Source organism: Gavialis gangeticus, unplaced genomic scaffold, assembly GCF_001723915.1.
Source record: "Gavialis gangeticus isolate Ggan-Ray unplaced genomic scaffold, GavGan_comp1, whole genome shotgun sequence".
Lineage (NCBI taxonomy): Eukaryota > Metazoa > Chordata > Crocodylia > Gavialidae > Gavialis > Gavialis gangeticus.
Window position 1 is genome coordinate 1,965,409 of NW_017729029.1, and position 22,782 is coordinate 1,988,190.

At 46.5% G+C, this 22,782-nt stretch overlaps 1 protein-coding gene across 3 annotated transcripts in view; it reads left to right on the top strand.

The window, feature by feature from the left end:
* Window positions 1–22,782, top strand: part of STARD8 (StAR related lipid transfer domain containing 8) — a 116,002-nt gene that overhangs the window by 48,215 nt on the left and 45,005 nt on the right. The window contains exon 1 of one of the 3 annotated variants that reach the window (XM_019521101.1): window positions 6,585–6,850. The exons of the other annotated variants lie outside the window; for them this stretch is intronic. Within the exon in view, the coding sequence (XP_019376646.1) occupies window positions 6,787–6,850 (64 nt within the window). The 5' untranslated portion in view covers window positions 6,585–6,786. Of the gene's footprint in view, window positions 1–6,584; window positions 6,851–22,782 lie in introns of those variants that run through there. 3 annotated transcript variants of the gene reach the window in all.

Genomic DNA, 22,782 nt, shown 5'->3' on the forward strand with positions numbered 1-22,782 from the left:
GGGGGGGGCTTGTTTGTATTGACTGTGTTCTTGGTAATTTTATTTAGTGTGGATCGTTGTGTATCCTGGACAAAAGAGGGCGCCCTTTCATGCTCCACATCTCATCTGGTAGTAGGTGGAAGGGAGAGAGCCCAGTGGGGTTAAAGGTGCAGGATGCAGCTGCGGTCCCATTCGAACACGGTTTATCAGTCATTATTTGTAAGCTGGAGAGCAGCTATTCGCTACTTGCACCTTTTAGTCTGTGGTGATGCTCACTGTACTTACCCTTGTGCTTGTACTTTCCCATTGACAGGAATTCACCCTGCCAGGAAGGAAGTCTTCTGCCAGCTCCCAGATGATATGCCAGGCAGAAGACCGTGGTTTGGTTTCTCCTCTTTTGTCACATGCACATCTCCTCAGATGAAAAAAATCCCCCCCAAAATATTCATGGGGATAGGGTTTAGCCACAGTGCACAGTACCAGGCTTTTCTTTGGGGCTCACTTCTTAAGTTCTGATAAGGACCACCAGGTTCAGCTTTCTGTTTCTTTCATCTTGTTTTCCCATCTCTGTCCCTGCCTCAAGCCTTCCCTTTTTCCCTGTCTGTCCCCCATCTCTGTGCCTCTCCCAGCCCTTCATTCTTCTGGGGAGCTGAAGGAATTCCAGCCATGTGCATTGCTAACCCCCAGTGAGGAGCCCCCCATCACTGAGTGCATGCACACGCACACTGGCCTCCTTGTCTGAGCAGCAGCACTGGCTGAAGCAGAGCCCTTGGGCTTGCCGCTGTTCCCCAGCAATATGTTATGAACTATTAATATCCTCCTATGTGTGAGATTTCTCAATGCTGCCCATTCATTGGGCTGGCTGGGGTTGGGGTGGGGAGTGAGCTGGTGGTGCGCACATTTTTCCTCCTCCCTTCAGCTTGCTTCAGTAGCACCCCAGTGGCCAGCCTTCTCCAGTGCAAACAGGACTGGGTGTGTGTTGGATTGCCTGGGTTAGCCTTCCCCTTCTTTGCCTCCTTTTTATAGTTCAGTGTCTCAGAGATATTTCCTGCCCCTCCACCCCCTTTGGTCGCTTTTTGAATGAGAACATGAGTGGAAAATGCTTGAAATCCTCTGCACTGTGTACTTTTTCCACTGGATGCTGGAGCTGTCAGACTTCTTTGGTTTTTGGCTTCAAGAGCCCCAGCTTTCCCCTCCGCCCCCAGAGTAGAGGTGGGGCATAGCTGTCTCCACAGCAGTGTCTGGCAGCTGAAATCATGTGCCCCCTGTGACCCGCAAGCCCCTGAGCAGGTGCCTATTTCAGTGCTCCTGTTGGCCAGAGCTCACCAGGTCTTGGTAACCGAGCTCCAAAAGGTAGGAGTTTGCTGGGGTAGGATGTCCTTTAGGAGTGTTATGCTTCTGGAGAGAAGTACATAGAGCATGATGGGAGGGAACAGGGGGTTCTACTGTCTGGAATACAGTCTGGGAACTGGCAGGAGATTTTCCAGCCCAGCAAAGTGACTGCCTTGGGATGAGGCAGAGTTCCTGTAATTAAAGTCCCTCCCTGGAGGACAGGTGGAAGTTTAATGGTCCTGGATTGTGCATTGACTTCAGGAGGTAGGAAGCTGGTCCCCACTTGTCCTGTGGGGATCTCACAGTGTTTGCAGTTGGTGCCACATGTTCCTGCACTTGCTGCCTTCTCAATGCGGATGGCTCCTGGCTGACTGGGTCTCTAAAAAAGAGGGATTTTCCTCTATAATGTGGGCAGCCCAGCCAGACTTGGAGTGCTTCTTCCAGCTTCTCCTGTGGGAGCTTGAGCAACCTGTCCAGGCTGCTCATATTCCATTGTGGAGCTAGGGGACCAGCAGTCAGGAGTTCTGTTCTCTTATCCCGACTTTGCCACTGATTAGTTCTGGTACCTGGGGAAAGTCACTCTGCCTCATTTTTCTATCTGTAAAATTATGGTTGTGGTGAAGATGAACCCATTAGTGTTCATAAACTGAGAGTCTTGAGTATTTTAGCAGCTATTTTAACTCTTTCCTGTGTGGCCTCTGACCCCTGTCACAGATTCTGGACTAGTGAGGTAGGGTCTACCGGTCCTTGATTGGTTTCAAGACTTTCTTCAAGGCACCAAATCTGGAAGTCACAATCTTCTACAGCAGGTCTTGGTCTCTCCACCATCTTCTGAACTGGGGGCTAGATTCTCTCTGGTGTTGCCTCCAGCCAGGCACCTGTTTCTGCAGCATCAAACTGTGTGGGATCATGGTGACTACCTGTGATACCAGAAACGTTACAACAGGTCTCAGCCATTTGAGCAGACCCTGTTTGCAGACCTTGCACCAGCTCACTTTTCTGCATCAAGTAGCTTCCAGCCTTGTTAGACCTTGCTTGGGATTTGTTAGTCAGAAGAAACAAGAGTCTTGTTTGGTGAGCAGAAGAGGACTTTTGGGGAGGTGTGTTATGAAGGCCTTGGGATGAAGCAAAGTGTTGTGATGCCTGCTAGCATGCCTGCAACTTGGGTTTCGAATGAGTGACCACTTGTGATGATACTGCTACGCTCCTACTTTTCTGTGATTTTATGTTGCAAGAACTTCATCTGTGGCTTTGATGTTTGTGACAGAGGAACATGTCTGTAAGGCCTGAGCTGAGCTGAGCTGAATGATGGTGATGAGGAGCAGAAGGTACATCTGCAAAGCACACAGGGGGATCACAGCCCATAGTTCCCTTGCATTGTGCTTATTCTTTTTTTGTTGTGTTCATTCACCTGCCCAGCGAAGGGACTCACCGGATGAAAGAAGGGGAAGGCAGCCAGCTGGGTGGCTGTGTGTTTGCAGATGTGGGTTGTTGGGTTTTTTTTATATTTGTCAGTTCAAGGTTACTGTGCTCGAGTTAATAATAACCTCAGTGATGCATGTTGGCCATTAAGCCGTACAACTGTAGCTATTATTGTAGTATGTGCAGGGCCTGTGGAATACTGTACAGATGCAGCCCTGCCCAGTGCAGCCATCAGATCCAGAGCAGATGGTGGTATGCTGGGGGCATGCTGTTGTGCTGTTTTTTTTTCAATAGTTCCTGTTGCTCTGCTGGTTTGGGTTTCAGCACCAGCTTCACTGGGTTTTGAGGAGGACTGTGAAGGAGGAGGCCGGCTCAATCCAATCCCAGCCTGGGTTGAACCCTCTCTAAGGTATGAAATGGTTCAGGTCTTTGCACAGCAGGCCCTACCCTGCTCCTGGCACCTTTTGGGATGGGGAAGCAGCATTTTATAGATGGAGAAAATGAGGCAGGTTAAGATGGTACACATCTCTACATGCTGAGTGGAGTGAGAGCAAACTGGGTTTGGGACATGGGTTCTTGGCTTCTAGGTCCATGTTTTGCCCATTCCTCCTTCTCTCTCTGTTGATTCCTTTGCATGACACTTAGTGCTTGCAGGCTTCTCCAGACCTTTAGGTTACCCTTATTTTTTACTTATGCTCTAATGATGTCTTGGAATAGATAAACATCCCGGAATAGATAAATAAATATCCTTTTCCTTTTCTTGGAGATATACCACGCCTTTGTGGTGAGAGGTACTGGGTGGTTATCTTTCAGGAGCCCACAGGGGCTGTTAACAGGAACTCAGCCCCTCCTTTCCACCTCCACCCCCATGGTCTTAGGATGGTAACAATCTTCATTGCGCTAAATTGTAATAAGATTTTAATGTCAACAACAGCCAAGCATCCCCCTTCCCACTATGAGACCAGACGTGTACAAATACAGGCTTCCTATTGATTGGTTTGGCTTAGTGGGATTGAGGTGAGGCAGACTGAGAATGCATTTTCAGAGACAGTGGGTGTCTAGCCACTTCCTCCAACCTGAAAAAGAGAGGAAGGATGGGGCCAAATAAAGAAGCTGGAGTGGTTGGCAGGAAGGTGAGGGATCAGGTGAGGAGGCTGCGGTCAAGGGAGGAAAGCAAGGGCTGCATGTCAAGAAGTAGTCAGACTAAACTAGGTGGCTGAAGCTGAACAGCTAAGACTGATCTGAGAACTTTGGGGCACTTAAGTAACCACCGGGATGTTATCAGTAATTGCAGGGATAGTGGTTTCCCAACCACTGTAATGAGTCCCTTTCCTGTTATTCTGGCTACAGCTCCCCTCTCTTCAAATCTCTTTGCTGTCTGCCTGTCCCAGCACTAAACCTGTGCTCCTCATCTTCATCTTCAGAGCTCTCCATAGTCCTGCCGTATGTCTCTCTGTGTTGTCCTGTAGTGGCCCTCTGTGTTCCTTTTGCTCTTTTTTCCCAGCTGTTGCAAATAAGCCCCTGCAGGGATCCTGGTTTCCTTTGATTTCAAGAAAATTCCCCACTTTTTGGATAAAAAAACATAACCCCAAATCAGCATTTTTCTGTGATTTAAATGAAACACCACTGTGTGTGTGTGTGTGTGTGTGTGTGTGTGTGTGTGACACCACTGTGTGTGTGTGTAGAGAGAGAGGTTTCATTTTAATCGTGGGGTACTTTTTTTTTTTGACCAAAAATTGGGGATTTTTTTAAATCGGAGAAAACCAGGATTCCTGCAGATGACTCTTGCACATGATCCTTTAACCTTTGTATTGAACGTGAGTTGGAGTTGGGCTGCAAGATGAGAGCCAGGGTTTAAGGAGACTTTATATGGTGATTCTAGGCAGCCCAGGCTTGGAGTCCAGGGAGCCGGAGAGAACTATACGGGGGGCGTGTGTGTGTGTAAAAAGAGCTCCCTCATACTCTGACAGCTAAGTCCTGTTTCTCCTCTAGCAGGAAGGACCACAGGGTGGTGAAGTGGCCATGACAGAGTGGGAAGAAGGTTACTAGATGGTGGGCAAATCAAGACTTTGTGCTCTGAGAGGCAGAAGGGAGCCTTGCCCTTGTAGCAGGGTAAGTAGTGTCAAAACAAAATACTAAACAAAGAGGTTCAGCTGCAGCCAGGGACCTGCAGACCATAAAAATCTCAGGTGATATCAATGCAGCTTCATGGGCTCTCACTAGAGTCTCTGACATAGCCACCTATTACAGCTGATGGGAAAGGAGAGTTAGAGCACAAAAATATCCAGGGTTGCAGTTTTGGGAGGGAAAAAAGGAGGGAGCCACATTTGTGTATCAGTCAGGCAGGAGTATTTGGGAGGCTGCAGCTGCCCTGTCCCTGCTTCTTTTCCCGAAGCCATGGAGTTCTCTACACTTCTCTCATGTTTCTGAGTGTCCATTTGAGCCCTGTAGCAAAGGATGCCAGAGACAAAGCCTGGTACTAAGAGTAAGGGCTGTGCAGTTGTTGCTGCCAGTCTTCACATGGGCAGGGGAGGAAGGAGGGTCACTGCTTTTGAACATAGAGCCAGGCCCTGCACAAGGGAAAGCAGCAGCAGAGGAACCTGTCAGTCTCTGGGATGATGATGTGTACCAGTGGTTTCACACCTGGCCCGAGTTGATCCCATTCTAGTTTGTAAAGCTACTTGTGGCCTTGCTGACTTGCAGGGATTGTTGGTGCTGGGATAGTTGGTGCTACTTATTGCTGTATTTGGCCCAGCAGCACTGTCTGCTCTCTGGACAGTCCGGGTGTTCCTGGTGTGCTTTTGCTGAGTTTGTTTCTCTCATGCATGGCAAAAGAGTAGTGGAAACTCCCTCTGCTTTTATTCCCCTTTCCAATGAGTGCGGCTAATTTAAAATGAAGGTCAGAAGTGTGGCAGGCTACAAATTTGGGATTTGGATCTGAACTGTCCAGGTTTGGCCCTGCTACATTCTTTTGGGCCTATCTGAAATTCCTTCTAGGTATAGGCACTGACTTTTACTTGGTGGGGGAATGGGGCTAAGATGATGGACATGTGGAAAGTTTTACACTTTTCAGGTGATAGCCCTCTTCCCAAGGAGGGTCAGCGCTCTCAGATTCTTGTGTACTCGGTACCTCTGCCTCTAGGTATCACAGTGCAGTTACTTGCTCCCTGTGGAGACCTGCATTAAAATTTGTCTTAGATTTCACATGAAAAAGATGGTGGCAATTGTAATCGAGTCCATTGTGGGCGTGTGTCCATGAGATGAGGTCTGGTTGTGTAATTGGCACTCTCTGCCGAAGACACAGCCTGGAACTTGGCCAGCTCGGTGTGCTGCAGGTCAGAATGGAGGTGCGGTGGCACGGCGGCACGTGAGCCCAGCTCTGAAATAGTTGGGGCATTGCAGGAGAGAACTGAAGGGAAACAACCAGAGCTGCGCGGGAAGCTCCCACAGGGCTGGCTTGCCTGCTCGGTGCCTGCTGACAGCCAGGGCTTTCAGTCTGTGTGTGATCTGGTGTTTACCTTCAGTGGACTGTGAATACCTGGCAACGTTTCCTTCTTCATCTGCTGTAATTAATCTTTAGAGGGGGAGAATGCCAGAGACTCCCCTGGTGTTAGGGGCCTTTTAGATGCCTTTTTGATGTTCATTCTGTGCCATAATGTGTGGGATTTGAAAACAAATGCAGAGGAAGACAGGGGCTGCTTGTGATTGGCTTAACTGCAAAGAAAGAAAAGCCCCTTTGGAAGACTTTCCAGAAGGCCCAGCTGTTCTTGCTGTTTCGCGATTGGCCAGGGCAGTGGAGGGCGGACACGGCTTCTGCTCCAGGATCTGCAGATTGGGCCACCTGTGCCTGGAACTTATTCATTTTGACAACAGCTAAGGAGCAGCAGCACCTTAGCTAGCAACAGACCCCATGCCCGTATGTGTGCATGTGTTTGAATGTGTAACTTATTCAGCTTTAAGTTGTTGCTGTCCTGCTACAATGGAGAAAGTGACTGAACAGTGAAAGGATTTCTCACCGTCTAGCTGCTGCTTCATCTGTTTTCCCCTTTGCTGATGTTAGGCAGTTCTTTCCCCAGGGAATGCAATTGCACTGAAGGAGACACGATACAGCCTCAAGGTAAATCAAACGGATTGTTTTAGCTACTTTTGGGCACTGATCTTTTTATGCCTTTGTGTGTATGTGGGTGTATGAGATGTGAATTATTTTGCAAGGCAGTGTACAGTCTTCTGTTACCCTGAACGCTCTTCAGAAAGCACTGCCAAATAAATTTGCCTGGAGCCAAAGAGAAGGGCTGTCAGATCAGACACCCATTGTTCTACAACTGAAATTTAAGGGGGCATTCCTCTCTAAATAGCTTGATTGACGATATTAGTATGGGTCTGTTGTTGCTCTAAACAGAGAAGGGAAGAAGAATCTCTGAGATGTTTCCTAACGTACTTGAACTATTACCGTATCCTTGTATTTCCCAGGCTGAGTCATGGCAAAGTATGTTGGGCGAAAGTCCATGTTTTCATTTTTGCTCCTATAGAGTGTGTTTAAATTGGAGTTTGCAGGTTCAGTGCGAGTTTTTTTGGCTTCCTATGCAACTGACCTGTTCAGTCGCAACAAACTAATCTCTAAAATAATGAATTTCAAAGTGAAGTGAATGTGTTGGTTGCTGGCCTTTAAAAACCTAGATTTTCTCAAGAGTACTGCTTACCGTCCTTTGATTGAAATTGGAACAGATATTGTGGTTAGGATTAGACCTGAGAGTAAAAAAACACAGGCTTGGGGTCTGATCTAAAGCATAGTGAAGTTAAAGGAAAAGACTGTTAACTGTATTGAATTAAGCCCTTAAGCTGAACTAAAGGGGAGAAAGCTGAACTCTGTATTCTGAGTTGCAAACCTACATACATTTAAATGCAATTGATCATCTCTTGTTGGAGAGACCTCTGTGGTCTGCAACCGCACGCAGCTTGGTAGACACAGAACTTTCTGTCACTATTCTGATACGTATGGAAATAACACTTAGCTGCTGACACACTCTAGAGAGGTGGGTGGCTGCCGTTATCAATGACAGCTTTTTTTGACTGATTTATGCATACATTTCTTGGAATGTCACCATTCCATCCCATGCTTATAACTTTCTGTGTTTGTTTTCTGTAATTTATTTTGCTAAGGTGGCTATTTTTATTTTTATTTGCAGATTTTGACCTAGCACAGCCATAACCTTCAGCCCATGAGCAACAGTTTATAGGACATTTTTATTTTTGGATGGAAATTTTGTAACACTGTAACACAGATATAATTAAGATATGTTGAAATGGCTGAATGATGTATAAATGTCTTCATACCTGTGTCCACATGTCTGCTGTGACAATTTCCTGTTTGGGTGGTGAAGAGGGGGAATACGTGGAGAACTTGGACTTTTTCTAGTCCCTTTGAAATCTGTAGAAATCTTTCCTTTTTCATCAGGAGGAGTTGGATCAAATCTTTGTTCCGATACATCAGTATTTTTATTTTGGTCCGTTTAGTAAGGTAAACATAGGGTCCAAATGCAAAGTGTTTATAAAACCTAGATACAAGTTGCCTTTGTTTTGTGTGTCTTAACTTCCTTTGATAAACACTTTTAAAAGAAAATAAAATGCCTGTTGCGGTGATTCTCAACGAGGATGGCACGGCACTCAGAAGTGCTGTGGGATTCTTTCAAGGGTGTTGTACAGTATTAGCACTGTTAGGTATGCAACACCTACCCATGGTTCACAAGATAAACCCAAGATTTCAAATGAGAATCCATAGTGTCAAAAACATTTTGACCTGTTGTGGTCCTTGAGTTCTTTGTAACTGAATTGCACTATTATTTTTCTGTAGTCAAAAGCAAATGAAGTTAAGACCTGGCATTTTCCCGGCAGTGCCTTGATTCTCCCGAGTGGTGCCTTGAGTCTGGAAAGGTTGCAAACAACTGGCTTCTTGCTCTTGAATGCATTCATGATTTTTAAATATTCTTCCTAACTTCTCCTGAATAATCAAACCAAATTAATGTGAATAATCAAACCCAAATTAATGTGTAGGGCAGAATGTGTGTGTGATTTAGTTTTATAAATGAACGGAATGGCTGAACATACAGAACCTTTCAGTACTTTCCTTTGCTTTCTGCATTATTTTTAAGATATTGCTGAAGTTTTGACTATGGATTTTTAGGAGGGAAAATGCTGCTGGGATGTTAAAGATGGAATTCTTTTGGCCTGAGAAGTACCTCAGTGATGAAGGGACAGGCCAAGGGACTAATCTGGATTGAAACATGCAGGCTTTGCTGGGTAACCTTAGTGGATGGGTCATCTGACCCTTTTAAGCCTTAATCCGTACAGTTGGAAAACTTGGCACAAAGTAAAAACTTTGATGAAAGCCAGATGCTACAGCCAAGCTAAGCTTTCTTGTGGGGTGAATAGGGGCCAGGGGTGTATCCCTCCTTTCTCTCCACATATACTTTTATCCCAAGTGCCTTATTGAGCATGCTCATAGAGTTAAATATCTGTGTATACTGTTTGTCTGGTTTTTAAAGTGTTTTGATGGCTGTATATTGGGGTAATTTAATCTTCTGCATGTATACAATGGGATTGGTAAAGCAATAAATGCCAGCTACTTGAAGGTTAGTTATTGGGCCTGGCTGATGCTCCAATGATGTTAGGAGTTTAAAGGTGTCCTCCATGCTTGGGACCATGTGCTTTGCTTTAAGGATTTTTAGCTTCTTGTCTTTTGGGGCTTACCTGACAGCAGAGGGTTCCTTTTTTGCTTTCAGATTGACAAATGATTGTCCAGTGGGAAGGTAATCTCCATACTCAGAGGACACAGTCTGAGACAAAGGTCTAGAACCCTGGACTTCTGATTGCCAGCCTGTGATATAACTACAGATTCCCCTTTCTTTTGTTTTAGAAACCGTGAGAGGCAGGTTTGGGTGGATCTGGCATTGGGTAAAGAGACAAGCTGCAGGGTGAAGGAGCCTTCTTGGAGGTCTGATGGCTAGGGGCTAATGCTAGAACTGAGAAGGCATTAATTAACCTTTGTGCTGAGCTGTGCCGTGTTCTCTGGTGACGAACGTTGGCGGCAGAGGGAGGCCACATTCCGATAAAGCCAGGGGTCCCCCGACCCAGTTAATGATTGAGCCACAATAACCCTCCTTGTGCTGAGCCTCCCTGAAAGTCACCTCCAGATAATTGTATTAACTTTTCCGGGCTGCCAGGGCTGGGTGTAGATATTTAAAGGGGCAGTTTCTTTTTCTTTCAGTAAACTTTTAGCATGAACCTCTTTCTCTCCTGTGTATGCAGCGTTCAATACAGAGTAAGGGCCCAATTTTTTCCCCTGTCTTTGACATTTGTGCATACCTTTACTGCAATATGGAGCATGTAACTTTGTCAGTAGTACTAGAACATGGCACTCAACAAATCGGTCACACAGTTGGATCCATACTTACAAACATAGTTTTAAAATTCAGGCTTTGCCAGCTTGCTGCCTGCTTTCCTGTGCAGGTCTCCATTTCCCCAAGTCTGTTTTGCATCTGGTAAGAATAGTTTTGTGTTCTGGATTTGCAACTTTAATAATGTCTCTTCCACCAGTTAGTTTTATGGAAGCACTGATCCTGAAGGGTTTGGGCCCTTCGGAGAGAAAACCAGTATTCTCCAATCCTTCTGCTCATTCTCAGACGTTCTCCAGAATCACTTCACATTCCTGCTCTCTTCTAGGAAAGTGGCAATTACTGTAACTCTATTGCTTTGTCTTTGGATTTACTCATGTGTTTTCTTAGTTACTCTGCCTGCTGTACCCAGGTTTTCTAATCTGGGCTGTTCTGCTGTAAAGCCAGAGTTTTACTCCCTTTAAGTCAATGAGTGAATCTGGATTAACACTACAGCAACCTGGATCAGGCTCTGCCCAGACTTCTAAATATTGTGCCCGATGTTCTTTATGTCTGCATCTCTCTCAGGCATATGCCTGTTCATCTCTTATTCTGACCCTCTTTCCAGTTGCAGGGAGCTACCCAGCCTGTCCAGACTTCCAATTAATAAGTGACACATTACCCTTGCAGCGTGTGCCATGGACGTTTATGGAGTGTACAGCAGCGGTGCCGTTTAACCAGTCATTTGAAAGATTCCTTATCGGAAAAAGTGAGCCAGAGCCAGCAACAGACTGAATCAATGGAGGGAAACAAATAACCCAAGCTGGAAAGGATCTTGTTAATCAAAACAGTTTAGATGAGCTTTCTTAATCTGGTAGATACTGCTTAAAAGCGCCTGGTGGTTTCACACCCCAGTGCTTGTTGATTTATTGCAAGCTTAAGGTTCCTAACTTTTCATGAAATCAAGCCCAGTCTCTTGCAGCCCCTGTGTCTGTCTCACTTGTCCATCTGAAGACTCCACATCATACAATCAGCCCATTCTGGCACCAATTCAGGATAAATTCTGGACTGCAGAAGAACATACTTTTTCATGCTAGGACTTAGTCAGAATGGCTGAGCTGTAGATAGGGCCTGGGAGTTGAGTAACAGGGACTGCTGCAGGTCAGTAGCAGGGGCAGACCAGTTTGGAGTTAAAACCAGAGGAGTGCTGGAGGGAGCCTTTAGCAGAGCCATAGAGGTGCATTCAGGTTTGATTCAACAGGGAAATGCTGCAAGGAAGAATTGAGATGTGGTATGCCCGGGGATGTGGGGACATGTCTGGAACAGTTGGAAGAGCTGCTCATTGGGACTGAGATGCCTTGGCAGAGTTGTGTGGGGTGCTTTTAAGCTCAGATCCTCAAAGATGCCTGGCTTCTTAGTAGGACAACAAGGTTCTATTTAGTTTGTTTAATAAAAGATATCACATTTCCCCAAAGAACCTTGTCTGCCTATGTCCTTAGACCAACATGGCAACAATTAACTGTTTAGTAGATGCTTAAGTCCATTGAAATCACTCTGGGATGCCTAGGTTATCTTTGAGGATCTGGGCCCTGATCCCTACCCAGTGAGCACCTCAAACTGTTGTGCTGGGATGTTCTGAAGGATTTTGACTATCTGGACCTGAATGTACCACTTGTTCAGAGACATTATATAAGGGATAAGTTTCACTCTACTTAATTGAGACCAGAGACTCAGCAGCTTTTCAGGATGGTACACTAGTAAACTGCAGGCACCCAGCCTGCTGGTTGAGTGAAGGCTGTGGCAGGGGATTTCCTGCCCTTTATCTCAGCAAGTGAAAAGCATCTGACTGCAATATGTGCAGGGTTAGGAAACAGCCTTCTCATTCCGGTTTAACCATCATTTTGCTGCAGCCCTGTTGGGTAGTTGCCTGATATGTTGTATGCTTTAGGACATATGTAGGATGAAAGCTTTAAACAGCAATGGTATATTCAGCTCTCTGTGTTTGTGAGTTACTTTAGAAGCGTCAATGGGAAGTTTGTGCATACACACATGCATATGCATGCTGCCTACACACGTATGTGTGAATGCAAATACACTCTTCTGCTGGAAGGGGAAAAGATTCTACAAATCTGTAAACTCATGAAACTTAGTTGTTTTTCATGCAGTTTTTCACCCCAAGAAGTTAGCAAATTTTTTTTAATTTGATGAGTTTGATGGCAAAATGGTCTCACTTCTGCTTTTTGATGGCCTTTTTACTTCTGTAATGGAAAATGAGCATGTTCCTTCCCCACTTTCTTGTGCCCATTTCTTCTGAGAAACAACAAAGAAATACCCTCCCTCCACCCTGGTTCCACCAACAGAAATAATCCTTCAGTTGTGAGTGTCATTATTTATTTTTATGCAAACCAATACAAATTTCAAGGTGCAAATGCAAGCTACATTATCAAATTGTGATGTTTAGGGTAGTGGAATCGGTTATGTACAGCTGGAGGTTTGTCCTGTAGGACTGTGACAACACAGAGCCGAGGGACTGCAGTGAATTCTGTTTCACCCACAAGAAGGCTTCTTTTGTACAAGGATTGGAGTCTTGGCTAATGACCCAAGCAAGTTCCTGTAGCAAGGGACCATTTTAGGAAACAAATCCTGTTAACACATCTTTGTGCCTCACATTGGGAATTGTTCCTCAGGCACCAGGTTGGTCAGGCAAACAAGGCTAGGATAAGTGTGAGGATAGTGAAGGGAAAAAATTAACGGAAGAAAATGAGGCTTTATCTGAAAAACTCAAAGGTGAGAGATTAGCTTGGTTTCAGTCTCAGGAGAAGAAGAAGATAAAATGCCTGCTGGGGCTAATATGTATAAAATACGTTAGTGCCATCCAGGTGGGGAAGTGCTGTAACTGCATATTATCTCTGTACAGGGGTGGAGTGGCCTGGGAGGCTGAGGTTCAAGGTGTGTCCAGAAGCCAAGTTGGAAGAACACAATTAGGGTTCAGGTTTTCCTTGTGCTGGGCCCTGGTGGCCTCAGTGGTGGTGTGGATCGGTGACTGATGAAACGATGCCCGGGAAAGCAAAACGCTGGAAGGCAGTGAGAGCCAAGAGGGTCACAAGACCAGGCCCGAGACACTGACATATTCTGGTGACTCAAAGCATACTTGACTCTCCTGGGGCCTCACTTACTTCATCTGTGTGATTGGGTAAGAGCAGAACCTCTGGGTAATGTGATCCTGCATCTGAGTTTAATTTTCCTGGGGAAATAACAACCCTTCCCTGAAAGCCTGGATGCTTAGAGTGTTTGTTCCAGGCTCCCTTTGTTCCCTTCTCCTCCTATCAGTTTCACATTGTCCCTTACTTTGAGCAGCTTGCCCCATCTCTGTCTTCCAGATCCACTTCTGCCTGCTTTCCCACCCCTGAGCATAGTGCCTGTGGTGTTTTCTTCTCTTGTGGACAATCGTCCACCAGCAGCTGGACTGAGAACCACCAGCTCATGTCACAGAGCACTGAGCAAGTATGGTATAAATATTATTCCTACATATCTGACTTGTGTATGAACTCTGTCTTGGAGAGTATAAGATCTTTTATAGCCTAATTCCAGTACCTTGAGCTAAATGTGTTGGTCCAAGGCATTCATCTGAGGTTATTTTACTGCCTCTTTAACCTCAGTGAGCGAAGAGGAGGAGGGAGCTGAAAACAGATACTTTTTCAAGAATTCCTGCAAGGCATAGGCAGTGGAAGGCCAAGGCTAACAGGGCTTAGCCCCCCCAGTGCGGGACAGCAGGTAAGGCTGCAAGGCAGCCTGGTGGTGGGCTCTGAGTGGCTGAAGTAGGGGTGGAGAGGAGTGCACATGCAGCAGTGAGGGAGGAAATGGGGCTGGGGCAGGTGCTGCACAGCCAGGCCGGGTGCGGGACGGAGTTGCGAGTGGCTTATCTAGGGGATGTGGCTCCTGCTGCTACATGCACCTTGGGAGGGCATGGGAGGGGGGTGCAGGGCAAGGCAGGCTCCGGCAGCAGGCTGGGGCCAGAGTGGCGCCGAGCTCTTCCTGGCATGGGGCTGAGCCGGGCTATGCTTGGGATCGGCGGTGGTGGTGCTGTGAGGGGGGCTACGTGGGGGGCTGCAGCCACTCCAAAATTTGCTGTAACACCCCAACCCCCCCTCCCAGCACCACTGCTGCCTGCCCCGAGCGCAGCACAGCCCAACCCCCTGCCAGGCAGAGCCCCACACAAACCCCCAGCCCACAGTGGTAGCCTGCCCAATGGCACAGATCCGAGGCACACGCCCCTGTGCCCTCCCAGGGTGCGTGCAGCAGCAGGAGCTGCCATCCCCTCCTCCCTTTGGGCGTCCCTCGGACAGGTCGCTTGTGTCTCTGTCCTGCACCCCGCCCCAGCTGTGTGGGGTGTGCCCCAACCCCAGTCCCACTCCCTCCTTCACCACCATTGGGTGAGGGGTGGGGAGGCAGATTGAGGCTCCAGCGGTGAAGGAGAGAGCGGGCACAGGCAGGAGCAGGGTCTGGGGTGAGTGAGGCCCCAGCTGGGCTGGGTGATGGGACAAGTGGAGGCCCAGGGGGACACATGCTCCCCCGATCTGTGTGTGGGGTGAAGGTGGTTGCCACTGCACTTTGAGCCCTGCTGCTGCTGCCCTGGGAGCGGCTGATGCCACGTGCCTGCTGCCGCTGGGCAGTATCGCACCTCCTGCTTGCCTGGCGGAGGGATGCATGTGGCATTGCTCAGCTCTCGGGGCAGTGGGGCCCAAAGCGCAGCATGCAGCGGCAGCTGCCTCTGCCCCACACACAGATCAGGTGGGCACGTGCCCCCCGGACCTCCACTTGTCCCACCACCTGGCCTGGCCGGGGCCCTACTCACCCCAGCCCCAGCTCCTACCTGTGCCCCGCTTCTTCCCTCACTAAATTCAACTTTAGCAATGCCAGGACTGCAGGAGAAGGGGGCTGAGGAAGGAATAGTTCCCTCCGTGTTAAAAATATAGAGCTTAAAAAAAAAGTCCTGAGACTTGTCTGTAGCAGTTGATGTAGAAAATCAGGCCAATTGTTCCTTATGGTTTTGGGTAACACAATCCCTCCCATTACCTTTCTCCTCCTCTTCTAGTAAACACTTCTTTAATACGAGTGAACCCTTTATGCAGAGCTATGAGCTGCAGTCAGGTTAGTATATCCTCTGACTGTTTTTATTGTGTTTCATTGCTTACTGGTGTGTGCATCTCTCAGAAACTGTGGGTTGGTCACACTTGTCTGACTGTTGCATTTGGTCTGCCTTGTAGTTGTGTGGGTTGAGTTAGGAAACAGGAGAATCTGCAAGACTTTGATCTGCATGTTCAGATCCTAAGTAAAGCAGCCTCATCTCTCTCCAGGGCATGCTGTCCCTTGAGGCACCAGTGGAGGCATTTTTACACACTTTTGATCCAATTGGAGTGCAGTTGTGTGTTAACAGATCGTCTCAGTGCTTGTGGACTGTACACACCTTGCTCCTCTTTTCTTTCTGAGACTTTTACTGGAATTCAGTTAGTAAACTGTATCATTATTTTCAGCCAAGCAGATTTATGTTGTGGTGTCTGTGCAACTACATGGTAAACTGCTTGCCCTCCACTTCCATGGAGCTTTTCTCTTTCTTTTCTGTTTTTGAAAGGGTAGGGGCACTGGCATGAATGCAGGATCTGTGTTCTTCAGGATTCCTCTGTGTTCATTCTCCAGCCCATCTACAATAAATGAAGCAGCCTGGAGGAAGCAGGTGCTTGGAACTGCTGGGTTCTGAAACTGGCACTGCCACCAATTTGCTATGCAGTCTTGGGCACATCACTTTCCCTCTCTGGTCCTTGGTTTCTATTTTAGGATCTTTCACTGCAGCCCGTTCATGCAGCATCTGAATGGACCTGAAATAGAATCTCTATTTATAAAACAGTCCCAAGATCAGCCTGTGTCACAAAGGGGATGCCAGGGTTAGCTGTGACTCACAAAGTACTTTGCAAATGGAACATGTAGGTGCTGGATCCTGCATCCTTCTTTGGGACATCCCCATGGTTTGCTGTGGACTAATTCACAAGGGAGTTTGACTGGGTAAATGGGCAGGAGCATCTGGAAAAATGTTCTGTTTTCCTGCATGTGTCTCCTATCTTCTGAATGTGGGTGATGCTTGTCTTTAAAGTAGGCTGTTTAAACACACATGCTTTGGGGCAGGAAAAGGAAAAGGCAGGTGTTACCTAGGTCCCCATCTGTGCCATATGTTCTGTCCAGGTCAGCACATGTCTCTGTGTGTTTATGCACTCTGCAGGTGCTTAGGGAGGTTGGATGCCAGATGCATCTAAAATTTAGAGTTAGACCTGAACCATTATATTGGCAGGAGGGTCTGAGCTTCCCTGACGCCCACCAGGGATCCTATATGGGGTTTCAGTTTTGGCTTGTGTCTCTCTCCCTCAAAGCCTGGCACCAGAAAAGAAACCTGGAATTTCACCACAAAGAGACAAGGAGTTGTTGTCTTATGTTATCTCTGCCCCATTGATGTTTGCAGGTTTCTTAAGCATCTGAGGTTTACAAGTTTGCTGGCAGCAGGGACAGAATGAGTTAAGTCTGCTTTGCAGTGTGATTCAAAAAAAGTCTGCTTCCTTCATGTCCAGAGATGGTTTATTTTCTGGGCATTCTTCAGGATTCAGGGAGGTGCCGCTTTCTTTAAAGGCATTTCCTGTAAGCAAGATTATATTTGGATCGGCGAGAGGGGTGCAGGAGGGGTAAGAGGAGGTGGTGGAAAATGGTCAGGAGGCAGGAGTGGAACAGTCTATAATCTTTGGCCCCTTTTCCTGAATTGCAAATAGTAGCAGCAACAGTGAAGTGGGATCTGTCCTCTAGTTTGAGCATGGGACTCCTTGAAGGGAGGTGGCAGGGTGCAGGAGTCACCAGCATGTCTTCCTGCATACTTTGGGAGGCTTTTTATTCCAGCTGTTCAGCAGTCCACTGCAGCTTTGCATGAACAATAGTGCACAGTGAAGCACTGAGGTTCCAAAACACACATTTGCACAGATGGATCAGACCATCACTTATAAAGCAAATGTGGCATTTAAACCTTGAGCAGTTAAAAATGGGGACAAAAATCCACTCGCTAGCACATTATGAATCCATAGCATTTTTTTTCCTCTCTCTCCAATATTTCAAACAGAAAGAACAGTTTTCCTTGATTATTGCTGTTGTTATTGCTATTGTCTCATCACAGTGCCTGGGAGCCCTTGTGATAAATCTGAATATGGTGTGCTGGGTGCTGTACAAACCAAAACATTGTATAGGCACACCTTGCTCCTCTATCCACGTGTGAATTTGATACTGGAGAGTGCTTGGCCGGTGCCCTGTGGGCATTGCCTTATTGGAGGGTCACCACAGTGCTGGGTGACTTGCGTATATTGATTTGTTGTGGTAGATCACTCACCACAATATCTGGGCTTCACTTGCTAGTTGGAATACCAGGGTATTAGAGACACGCAGTACATATGTATTTGTGTAGGTCCAAGAAAGAACCCAGTGGCTTTTTATATTTTGGAGAAAGACTCTATCTTCAAAAAGTGAAGTCCATCCTGTCCACGATCTGATCAGTTCAATTTGATCTGGAATAATGAAGGTTAAAATAAATCGCTGTAGGTCATGTTGTGGCAGGGATAAAGACCCAGTTCAAGCTCCCAGTTGACATAAGGTTGCAGAAAGTAGCTTTCTCTATGGCTTGTTTGTGAGCAGTTGTCACATTTGTTCCTCTGTTCTTCTTGTGACTGCCTATTTACTTCCCTGCATCCAAGTTCATGCAGAATCCATCACATAAACATCTAAGCGTGTTTTTAGGCTAGCGGGCTGTCTTACAGAAAAAGAGAGAAGGAAGGACTAATATCCACAAGCTGCATCTCCTGCAAGAGCAAAAGAGACCTGTGTAGGCTACAGTCTCCAGCCCTAACAGGTGACTCTTGCCAGTAGGAAGTGGCCTGTTATTCCACCATCAAGGTCCCTAGCCCTTTCTTTGAGGTGATGAAGGGAAATAGCATCCTGAGCCAGAGTTTGAGGGGAGGTTTCACCCTGTGTGCCTGAGCAATAATCAGCATCACCAAGCACTGACTTGTTTTCACCCCAAGACAGTACTAGTTTCCAAGGAACTGTCTGTTTTAAATGGCGACATAGTATTTAACAGGTGAGGCCAGAGAGAAATCAGCAAATTCTTTCTTGCTTGATAAGTATGATGAAGACCAGAGTGTTTCACCTTTGGTGCTTGAAGAGGCCTTACTTTGTGCACAGACCTGCTTAAGTCCAGGGAGCAGGTGGCAGGAGCAAGGACTGCGCATGATGGGAGCGGGGAGCAGAGCGGGGCAGTCTCTGAGTGGGTGCCGCTCTTGGGTGATTCTCCCACCCTCCCCCATGTCGAGTCTGTTCTCCTCCATTTTGTTTTCTTTTTGTTACTGTGATTTACTAACATCGGAAGAGGCGAGTTATGAAACTGGAGTTATCCAAACACGTCTTGTTTGAAGATAGCGTTTCATCCAGCAGATGCCGTTTCCTGCCCCGTAAATGGTTTTCATTGTTTCATTTTGGCTCCCAGCCCTGTCTCTTGTAGGGCGGGTGGTAGCACAGCTGAACTCCAGCAGCCTGGAGGGCAGGGGTCCCCAGCCATGAAAATACCACCAGGGCTGAGAGGATTTAAAAACCTGAAAGGGTAACTGTGATATTTTCTAGGTGTCTCTGGAAAATATTGTAGGGGCTGAGTGGAGGCCTTCCCTGTTATGCACAGGGACGCGGGGCTTATTTGGTGTTTGTAGAATTCCAACTACTGTTTGACTGTTCGTGAGATGAGTGGCTCTCTAGCTTTCTGTAGCTTTGCTGGATCATCAGGTATGACCTTTTCTGTTGGACCTTGCCTACTTGGTTCAGCTGGACATAGGGGCTTCTCCTCTTTGTGGAGCCCTCAGGTGAGGGATGGAGCGGCCAAAGTTCCTGTACTTCCTTGTGTGTTCTTAAGCAGGGAGTACTTTTTAGTTTTTGCCCCACTTTTCCATAACCAGACTGAAAGATACACTTAAAAGGGTGAGGACAGAATTACCCATCATAAAAGGGAGGGAGATAAGAACAGGTTTGGCAGGTGCATGTTGCACTTGGTTGCATTCTGGCCATCAACTAGATTGTGTTGCTTTTGGAGCTGAGCAAATTGTGTGTTCATCTTTCCACATTTCCATTTTTAAATGACTTTGCTTTGACCAGGTTTGTGCTGCTCTCTCTTACTCTGCTTTCTGCATACATCAAGGTTTTTCTAGGAGAATGTATGTGAAACCTGTGCTACTGTTTTTAGAAACCATCTGTGATACTTGCCTTCTTCAAGAAGTGTTTTTTCGCTCATCTTACTAGGAAATGGGAAACGATCATGGTACTGCATCTGACTTTTAATAATTAAGTGACTTATCGTTTTAAGTTTTGAATCTTGTGGTCAATCCACACACCAACAAACATGAGTTTCTTGCAACACATTTTAATAACAAATATGCCTGAGCAAATTGTGATCGCCTCCTAGAATTGCTGCTAGCTGAGGAGGAAGCTGAGGTCAGTGAAAAAATTAATTCATTATGAATTTTTATTTACTTATCTGTGGTGGTTCTTCTCTGTGGTGACCTCTACTCAGTAGACTTTGCAGGTGCAGTGCTTTCATTAAAAAACTGTATGTTCCCTGGTTAATATTGTTCATGTGATTTGAAAATTGCATTGTCTTGGTCTGCTGGTTTTAAGAAGTTCTTTCTAGAAACATCAAAGAATAGGCCCGTTTTTAAGTAGAACTTACAGCTACCAAGGTCAAAACCCTAGCAATGCAATAAGAATATCTTACATGACTTGGAACGGTTTGTTTTAGTAGTTCATATTATTGCTTATTAAAAAGGGAAGAAAGTAAGTGTCTCAGCAGTAGAAATTGAAAGTCCCACTTAGCTTGGGCATTGAGAACAATCATTACATGTTGGTAAGCTGTAGGAATTTGGTACTTGACCTTTGAAAGTCACCTCTAAAGCAGTGACTCTGAGCCTGGGCTCATGTTGAAACAAAAAAGGGATTAAATATTCTCTAAAGTAAGCCGCTGGCCTGTATGTCACTGTTAGCAAGGACAGAGAAAGTGTGAAAATGGATCTACCCTCTTTGCTCAGGTTTATCTCTGTGAACCCTGAGCTTTACAAAGAGACAAATAAAGCCTGTGAGTGCTTTCTTTGCTGCACATTGGGAATGTCCAGTTTGTGGAGCAGAAGTGGGGTGAGATTGTGAAGATGTGAATTTATTGGGGACAATACCCAGTACCAGCAACATGTTGATGTCCTCAGACGAAGATAGAAAGATACCATTGTACATGGTCTGACAGCGTGCTACTGGCAGTTACAGTTGTAGCAGTACCACATCTTCTGCAGTCACAGGGAGTAAAAGAAAATTTAGTCTTTCATTAAAAAAAAAAGTATGTTTCTAATTCTTGTGGTTGAAGAGAAAATGAGCAGCCCAAAAGTTTCAGACGCCAAAGGCTAAAGAAAAAACAGTCAAAATGCATTAGTTTCAAAAACCTCACGAATTTTAAGCTAGTCTCATGATTTTGGAAGTCTCTTGTGATTTTTGAGTGCCCAGTGCTGGCTCTGCTTACCTAGTGTCTCACCTAGAGGAGAGCTTGTCATCCCAGACACCTCACCTCCATGAGCATGGAGAGATCCTGGAGCAGGGCCTGAAGGTAGCAACTACATTAGTGTACATGACACTACTGTCCAGCTTCTAAGCAGCTGGAGCCTGCATGCCCTGCAGGCTGTGCTACAGACTGTACCAGTCAGGGCCATTAGCTCCCAGGGCCATACATTGCTGCCTCCCGCCCCTAGCACCATGTGCTCAGCAGCCCCCACTGCACCATGCATCCAGGTGCCCTGTCTCACTCTAAGCTCCCCAGCCATGAATTCCCCTGTTGCACTGCCCCCTGAGACCACAGGCTCCCCCCCCCATGTGCTGCAGGCTGCACTCCACTGCACTGCCCCATCCCCGGGCCAGGGAAGGGGAAGCCAGAGGGAGCCCAGAGATCCCATCTGCTTCTGCAGCTGGAGCAATGGGGGCAGTGGCAGCTGGGCAGGAGCCCAGGGATTGAAATTTAATCTCTTGCGGGCTGCATGCTGCCAGTAGGTCACCCCTTGGCAGCCCTGTTGTACAACAATAATGGGGAAGACTCGGCCCTCATGGATGTTGGGGGATCCTGTTGCTGTTAAAAGGGTTTGACTGAGATGATCACAATGTTTTGAATGAGAATTTAGTCAAACATGATTGAAAAAAATCCTGCTGTCATCCCAGATAGCGAGGGGCCAATCCCTGTCTTTTCCAGTCCTCTCTCCTAGAGCTCGCTGTATTGTGGGCACTGAACGTTTAGCATGGGATTGAGCACATGGCAAAGGAAAAGAGCAAGTCTCTTGGCTTTTCTGGTAAGTTGAGTGCCTCTGTGACTCACTCATGTTGACATTGTTGGCTGTAACCATCGAGGTTACAAGAAGCAATGTGTAGCTGTTGATTTGAACTGGCAGGCGGTTAGTGGTTGAAGGATTCCAGGCACCGGAGAGGTAGAGGGCGGTCTGGGGCTTGGTTGAGCTGAACTGGTTAGATGGATTTTCAGCAGATTATATTTCTCTTTCATTTAGTCTGTGCCAGTGTTTTTGAGAGTAACTTGGTGCAATGGAGAGGCTTCTTTCCATAGTGTGGCACTTCTGGGGGGCAAGAAGAGCTGGTGGTGAGATATTGGGCCTTGCCCTTCCTTTCAGGGGGCCTTCCTTCTGCCAGCTGCAGCCAGTAGCTGTAACAAGGTGCTGCTCTGCTTCTCTCATTTATTCTCTCTAGCTTTTTCTTCTGGTTTAAATGATATAACATTAATGATAGCCTGGTTTATCTGGGGTACTTGCTGCTGGTTATAGATGTTAATTAATTAAGGTCTGTATAGCTCCTGAGAGATGCTGCAGGCAGAAACAGCAAGTGCTTGACAAAGGCCTATGCTTTCATGTCCTTCCTTCCTTCTCCCTTCTGAGTTGTACAAACCTCAACCTAGCTATCTGCTGAGATGGCACCAGTACCCTTAAAATTAGGGTTCCTTTTCCCTGCCTCCATCAAAGCCTTCCTGTGGCTTGGCAAGTCCTGCCCATGGTGAGGAAGGCTAGATGTGGACAGTCCCTGTGCCAGCCATTCAAGATCCCTAGAAAACAATGGTTCTCTTCTTTTTTGGTAGAGTGCAGTGTGGAGGAAGAAGAGATCAGAGTCAAGATGTTCGTTGATTAGCTTCTGATAAGATTCACAGGCATTCTTTTTTTCCTTTTTCTGTCTTTTTTCCTGTTAATGGAGGACTAGAAAATATAATGAATATTAAGAGTGACTGTTTTTTTCAGTTTCAGCCCTGCCAGTTCTCCTGATTGATGGAACCTAGGACACCCCGGTCCAAGCTGGAACCCTGCAACCTAGGACCTCTGGTCTTAATGAGCCTCACATCCTAATTAAAGATGAGGATAGTGATTACAAATGTCTTTAGGCTGCACTTTGGCTGTTCCTGTGCAGTCATTTTCCCACCCAAACTAGTTAATTAAGTGGAATTACTAACTTTCTAATCTTCTTACCTGTCACTTAGAATACAGTCCATATTTGTAAATGGCTCTTGGCAGCCTGAAATAAATAGATAGGC